The sequence below is a fragment of the Haplochromis burtoni genome, unplaced genomic scaffold, assembly GCF_018398535.1.
Source record: "Haplochromis burtoni strain Fernald_Lab_line unplaced genomic scaffold, NCSU_Asbu1 Contig_2, whole genome shotgun sequence".
In the NCBI taxonomy this organism is placed as follows: domain Eukaryota; kingdom Metazoa; phylum Chordata; class Actinopteri; order Cichliformes; family Cichlidae; genus Haplochromis; species Haplochromis burtoni.
The window spans coordinates 1,539,681-1,546,641 of record NW_024582363.1 but is presented as its reverse complement, the minus strand read 5'-3'; the positions used below and the strand labels follow the sequence as shown (position 1 = coordinate 1,546,641).

At 38.4% G+C, this 6,961-nt stretch overlaps 1 protein-coding gene across 1 annotated transcript; it reads left to right on the top strand.

Annotated features, from left to right (window-relative positions):
- The first annotated feature begins 480 nt into the window (after positions 1–480).
- Positions 481–6,676, top strand: LOC102297232 (putative gonadotropin-releasing hormone II receptor). Its single transcript, XM_014333688.2, has 4 exons — positions 481–683; positions 1,231–1,838; positions 3,653–3,857; positions 4,404–6,676. The coding sequence occupies exons 2-4, from the start codon at positions 1,290–1,292 to the stop codon at positions 4,850–4,852; spliced, it is 1,203 nt and encodes a 400-aa protein (XP_014189174.1). The 5' UTR covers positions 481–683; positions 1,231–1,289; the 3' UTR covers positions 4,853–6,676.
- The last annotated feature ends 285 nt before the right edge of the window (positions 6,677–6,961 follow it).

The window sequence follows — 6,961 nt, the reverse complement described above, 5'->3', positions numbered from 1 at the left end:
TATTTTCCAGTTTCGTAATTAGTAATCGACTATTACGTAATACAAGAATAGATTTGTGGGCTTCTTACCTGACAGGGAACATAAAAAAAACAACAAAACAAAAAGAAAACAAAAGGAAACAAACAAATAAACCTGTGTAGGCCATCAAAAGAGACAATTGCTTTATGGAAGTTAATCAGCAAACATTAAGCTTTAGGGGGATGAAACAATAAAGCTTCACCAGCTCAACAAGAAAACATTATGCTTGTTATAGTAACAATCTCACGTCGTTAACAAGAGCTGGTTTGGGATGCTGTGGATAACAGCGATGCTAATAGGGGCTGTAGTGCCTCATTGAATTAATTCAGCCAGAGATAAAATTAGAAACTTCGCCGGAGCTCGGGCTTCATTGAAACTGACGCCCCTGGATCAGATGCGGGGACCCTGGTGTAGCCGCGCCCACAGAGCGGCTGACGCGCTCACCGGAGGGAGTAATAAAAACCGAGATGAGCTCCTCAGAAGGGGTACGGAGATAAAACTGTGAGGGAACATTTGAGATTCTTCAGTTATTATTCAGAAGCTCAGCACTGCACTGTGCCTGCTGCAGGGACATGGAGCCGCACCGGAATCTCGGACTTCCATAAAACCAGTGGGCTTCGATTTGGTCACCGTCTGGAAAGTACAGTGATCTGCAACACCAAAATGTGAGTTTTTTTTAATTTTATTTTATTGTACTTTAGTACTTATAAATGTATTTTTAATTGTTTTTGTTTTCAGGCACAGTGCTGTTTTTGACGCTGACTACGACTTCTAATTGTTGGTTTACATTTTAAATGACACACATATTATTAGACGCATAAAAGCCATAGCTAAGTTGCATTTTTTTTCACAAGTGAGAGATGCTAAACTTTGTCTCATAAATATAATAAACTTAGTATTAGTATTATAGTAAGTATTTTTGACTCATAAAATTGATGCCATTGGGGTGTAATTATCTTGACTGGTTGTTGTTGATGCTGCTTCTGTTCAGAGAAGATGGGTTGTTAGAAGAAGTCAGCGTCTTTCCACCTCAGTGAGCACATCCGAGAGATGTGCTCTATGCAGCAGACTGCTCCCTCTCTGTCACCGACTGTATTAATCACAGAACTAATATTTTTTAGTCCTATTATGCAAATCAATGCAGATAAATCTTGTGCATCAACTTCATGCATAAGCTCATGTATATTATATTTATGCTTGATCTCACTTTAGCAACTGCAGCCTCCACATGTAGCTGAGCAAAATGCTGGGTTCTTGGTGAGGGTCAGAAAATGAACGGCTCCTCCTGCTGTGATCCTGCAGCTGTCATGTACCAGCAGAGATCAGGACTTGACCTCAACGCCAGCTGTGAATGGCCAGATCCTCACTGTAACTGGACATCAGTGGACGGTGCTCTGCAGCTGCCTACTTTTTCCACTGCAGCGAAGATCAGAGTGATTGTTACCTTTATCCTGTGTGGCATATCCACTTTTTGCAATTTGGCTGTGCTTTGGGCTGCCAATGGGCACAAGCGTAAGTCCCATGTTAGAGTTCTGATAATCAACTTGACTGCAGCTGATCTCTTAGTTACCTTCATCGTGATGCCTGTAGATGCAGTGTGGAACATCACAGTTCAATGGCTGGCCGGCGACCTGGCCTGCAGATTCCTCATGTTCCTCAAGCTTCAGGCCATGTACTCCTGTGCCTTTGTCACAGTGGTGATTAGTCTGGACAGACAGTCGGCTATCCTCAACCCTCTGGGCATCGCTATGGTCCGGAAAAGGAACAGGGTCATGCTAATGGTGGCTTGGATCATGAGCGCCTTGCTCTCAATCCCACAGGTGAGACCAGAAGCCAAGACATGTGATTATAGTTCGACAGACCATTTTTTAAGTAATTCAGAGAAGGTCTGAGTCATAGTAGTTACTTTGGTGCTGACCTTTTCTTCTGCAGATTCCTCATGCACTTCCTGTGCAAGTGCAACCTTCCTTGAATGATCCCTAATCTATGGAAGTGGGCTGGCTATAAATCAGCTTTATAACTGGCTTTAGATGAAGATGAATATTGTGTCTCAGTCTTATATAACTGTAAAACTTGTGGGCAAACAAATGTAAGAGAACATGAGATTGTGTTTTTACATTATTAATACATGATTAAGCATTCTGTGTCGCAGGGTGTATTTACATCAGATGTGGTATTTTCTAGACACTGATGCATGAACTTCTGCTGTGGACTTTAGGGGGGCATAAACCTTGGGAATTAATAGCTCTATCATTCAGATTTCTAAAAGATCAGGACCTGTTACCCTGGCTGTATGGCTTTTACCCTGTAAACAGCATGGTAGTGAGTGCAGCCTGTAACACTTTTTCATTGTGGTGTAATGATAAACACAAATATAGCCCATCTTCTCTTCAAGCATGCTAGATGATTCTGCACAGGATTGCAAACATTTTGAAATGTGCAAGAATTCCTAAATGTGCTGATCATAAATAATAATTAATTGTAGAAAAGAAAGGATTACTTGCTTTATTGATTAGTTATTTTCCCAAACATTTACTGCTCACATGTTCTTAAACATGGACAGCTTTTCTTTCTCATATATGAATATAAGTGCAATATCTTTCGGTTTTGGGGCTTAAAGTAAGCTATGAAAATATTGTATTGTGTTGTCTGGAATGATCTAGTTGGATATTTCACATTTTTAACTGATAGCGTTGGAACAAAAATGAGTAATTTTCAAAAATGAAATGATTAATTATCTGTAGACTTCAACTTCAAAGGGGCAATAATTATCATTTAGGTATTCTTAATGTAAATTCAACCCCTGTAAAAGTCTCAAGTAATTTTTGAAACTGTGACAAAGAGAGGTAGACGAAAGCAGTCTTCCCATTTATAGCAAGCAACTGTTTATTTTGCCACCAGATATGAAAACTGCTGCTATCAGACTTTACAAGCTGGTGGATAAAATAACATGTTGCTGACTTTACACTCCAAGCTGACCCATTTTAAAACATCTCTGCATAGGCACTTAAATGTGGTCTTGATAACTCATATAATGCTTTAAAAGTGTATCAGGCGTCTGTGTTTTTAGGCAGAGAAGTACTAGTACGCCTTACTAGCTAATGATCAATGTGCAGCTATAAAATACTTTGAAATAAAAATACCTCGTTTTTATAGGGATGTGTAGGTTGAATTTACACACTGTTTCCCATATTCTCAGAATAGCTTTTTGCTTTTATTGATATAAGAGAAACTACTTTTAGGATGAGGACTGTGTGGTAAATCTTACATTCTTGTAATGTCTTTAAAGTAAATCGTTGTTTAGCTTCTACACAGGGTTAAAGTACTTAACACTGGGTGTTAAGTACTTTAACCCTGTGCAGTATTTTTTAAATATTAAAGTAATAATAACCACTGCTTGGGTTTTCTGAACTTTTAAACTGATTCACATTTCAATCCTCTCCCCAAACCTAAAAATCTCTGGTACACTACTAATTGTCATTTCACGCTTACTGACTAAGGCATACTGGTCCATTTGGTCTAATCATTTGGATAATATTTTAATCTTCAAGCCAACATTCAAATAAAAAAATATGTTGGGTGACAGCTACTGCCTGCAAAATTCTAATTTTGTTTTGAATTTTTAATCCAACAGATGTTCATTTTCCATAATGTGACCATTACCTATCCAGCAAACTTCACTCAGTGCACCACCAGGGGAAGCTTCGTTACGCACTGGCAAGAAACCGCTTACAACATGTTTACCTTCTGTTGTCTCTTCCTGCTGCCGCTGGTTATTATGATTATTTGCTACACCAGGATCTTTATTCAGATCTCCAAACAGATGACAAAAAAGAACAGTAAGTGTCCAAGTAAATGGTAGTTGATCCAAACACAGGCAAAACTACAAGAACTAAAAAATACGTTCAAGCTAAAAGGTGCTCGCAACATTTAACTTCAGTATCACCAACTTCTGTTCAGGTTATGTTTTTCTTGTTTCATCGTATTCTTGTCATTTTGACCCATCAGCACTCTCTCCCACCTTTTCTCACTTGACCATTCCTACTTGCCATGCAGTCACCTTAACATCTCCGCCACCAGCAAAGATTATCTTTCTACTACCAGAGTAAATGTGAGAAAACACTGAAAATTTGACAAATGTGCATGTGAGAATGCAAATGTCCAATGTAGTGGAGCAGACGTTGGCTGGTCTCCCCAGTACAAAGTCTGTGTGATGTTAGTTGTGCTGGATAGACTGATGTATAAACTGTTGCAGTTAAAGAAAGAACATGATTCACAGCAGAAACGTATAAATGAAATGATAAAAGTGTGTTCTAAATGTACTTCTTCAAAGAAATGCTCGATGTATTTATTTGACATCAAATGTGTTTCTTTCTCTCCTATAGTGCCCTCCAATGAGCCACATCTCCGCTGCTCAAAGAACAACATCCCAAAAGCAAGAATGAGAACTCTGAAAATGAGCATTGTTATTGTGATCTGCTTCATTGTGTGCTGGACTCCGTACTACCTGTTGGGTCTATGGTACTGGTTCTTCCCAGATGACCTGGAGGGAAAAGTCTCTCACTCTCTGACCCACATCCTATTCATCTTTGGTCTTTTTAATGCCTGCCTGGACCCCATCATATATGGCCTGTTCACCATACGCTTCCAGAAGGGGCTGAGAAACTGCTATCGCAAAGCCGCTGTAATGTCCAGCTTGGAGACTAATGCAGTAATAATGGAGTCCTTGAAATGTACTGGATCTGTCTTACCATCTAAAAGAGGCATGACCAGTGGTGAAAAGGACATCAGCTCTGAACAGGCTGAGGCAAAATCCACTGACAACAGCGTCTGACAGTGTTTAGTCGCAGGGAGAGGGGCAACATTGGCATTTCATTGTTTGGGCTGTTTGTTTACTGAACTTATTGGTTTTTACAATTACAACATGCATGTGTAGAATAAGTCTAAAGACACAATCTATCTATCACTTGTAGACAAATTATGTCCATGTGTCTGTGTAGCCTGTGTGATGCTTGAGGTTGTCCATATTAATTTAAGGTTACATATCTTCATTACCCAGTAAAACACATTTACCGCTACATGATATGTTTAACTGGTTTTGAGCCGGCTATGTGAGCTATACATTCACCAAGATGTGCTAAAGGATACAACATTGAATAAATGATAGAAGATGCTGATTGGTTACTAAAGAGTGCTTCCTGAGTTCTGATGTAAAGGGTTTGTCGGAGCTTAAAAGTAATCAGAAGAGTCCTTCATGTGCAGATACAACTAAAGAAAGAGCTACAGATGCATACCAACTGTCAGTCGTGGTCTGAAATACGATGATTTCATTATGTATGTCACATGACATTTTCGCTTGTCATTATAAGAAAGTAACATGCATGATAGCTATGACAGACTTTTAATATCAGATGCCTGAAACTTACCAGAAAGTACTATTATAGGACTATTTTAAAACAATTAGGTTTTGTCCCTTTATTTTTCTGCTAGAATTATTTTTCACATCATATATTTAGGACATCATGTATAATGGTATCGTTGTGTAGTGGTTTTCACATTTGCCTAATGAGCAAAATATTCAGAGTTGATTCTCGGCGGCATCAGAAAGGGGATCCAGTGCAAAACTCAGACATGTGGAGCTACTCACTGCGGTGACCCATTGTGAATAAGGGAGCAGCTGAAACTAGTTTTCTATGCAGGACTATTACATGCACGTTTAATGAAGATTGTTAGGTTCCTTTGCATGAATAAGTTGGCTCAATTGGCTGGACTACGAAAAAGCTGATGAAACGGATCAACTGTTTCAACTTAAAATTGTCAGAAATTGGCAGGAAATTTTTTTTTTTCCTTGTCTGTGGGTCCAAGAAATGTTTCAAAATGACTGCTTATCAAATATGTCAAGATATTTTTTAAAAAAAGGAAAAATCAGTTTAGAAAGAAATCTGTCACTGAAAATGTTTACTGAACATTAGCATTTTGTTTCATTAGACGAAAATATATTTGATTGACTTTCCTAACAAGCCTCCATTTCATAAAGTCAATAATTAAAATGCAATGGATCTAATGATTAGCATACAGTTTTTTTCTGCTAAATATATAATTAAAAAACTTATTCAAATTATTCTATGTTGTGTAATCACTAAGATTATTTCATGTAGCATCAGGTGGCTTCAACAGCTCAAACCCCGTCTCATAATATTCTGTTAAATGAGCCCTGAATACCAAACACAGTAGAGACAAAGCATTTTGACCATGCAATAGACAGGGCCACAAATCACAGCATGTTATTTTCCCCCTGCACAACAGAATGAGTGTCTCAAAAAATTGAATATGACACAACCTTCACACAAAATGTGATACTGTAGGACTGGCTAACAATTACGTTAAAGCAAGACAATAAATCTGAGCTAGGCTCCTAGTAAATCTTCTGAGTTACACTTCAGAAAGGGCAGTGGGGTTGTCACCCATTCATTGATTCTTCTTTTCATGTCTTTATGATCGCAGGGAACACAGTGGTGACCATAGAAGCGTTAGTATTTTGCCTAACTTCTGGGACTCACTGGCCTCTGAGAGCATCAGCAGCAAGGAGTGTGAGCTGACCAAACCTTAATGAAATCAATCCCTTCCAGCAGGTTTTTATAACTTAATTGATTCTGATAGTGATGAAAAAAAGAACACAATTTAGACTACAACAACAATTTATTAATATTAGGTTGTGTCTTGATTATATATCAATTTAATATATCATTACTCCCAAACCCTATATTATTCAAAGCATTTAAAGTATCAATGTACTTTGCCTGAGCCATAGTCATGTGTCTGTACCATAGAAGTAGAAAAACAACTGAGTCACAAGAGATTTCACTGGACAATCTTTACCCCACCCTTTCCTGTAGTCTGCAGCCTGTAGCCATGAGCATGGGACAGTGAATAAAAACATGAG

Bases quoted from the DNA above. Each gene is read 5' to 3' on its own strand.
- LOC102297232 (XM_014333688.2), top strand. From the start codon at position 1,290: ATGAACGGCTCCTCCTGCTGTGATCCTGCAGCTGTCATGTACCAGCAG. The intron at 1,839-3,652 runs GTGAGACCAGAA...TTAATCCAACAG, and splicing joins CCTTGCTCTCAATCCCACAG to ATGTTCATTTTCCATAATGT. The intron at 3,858-4,403 runs GTAAGTGTCCAA...TCTCTCCTATAG, and splicing joins ACAGATGACAAAAAAGAACA to TGCCCTCCAATGAGCCACAT.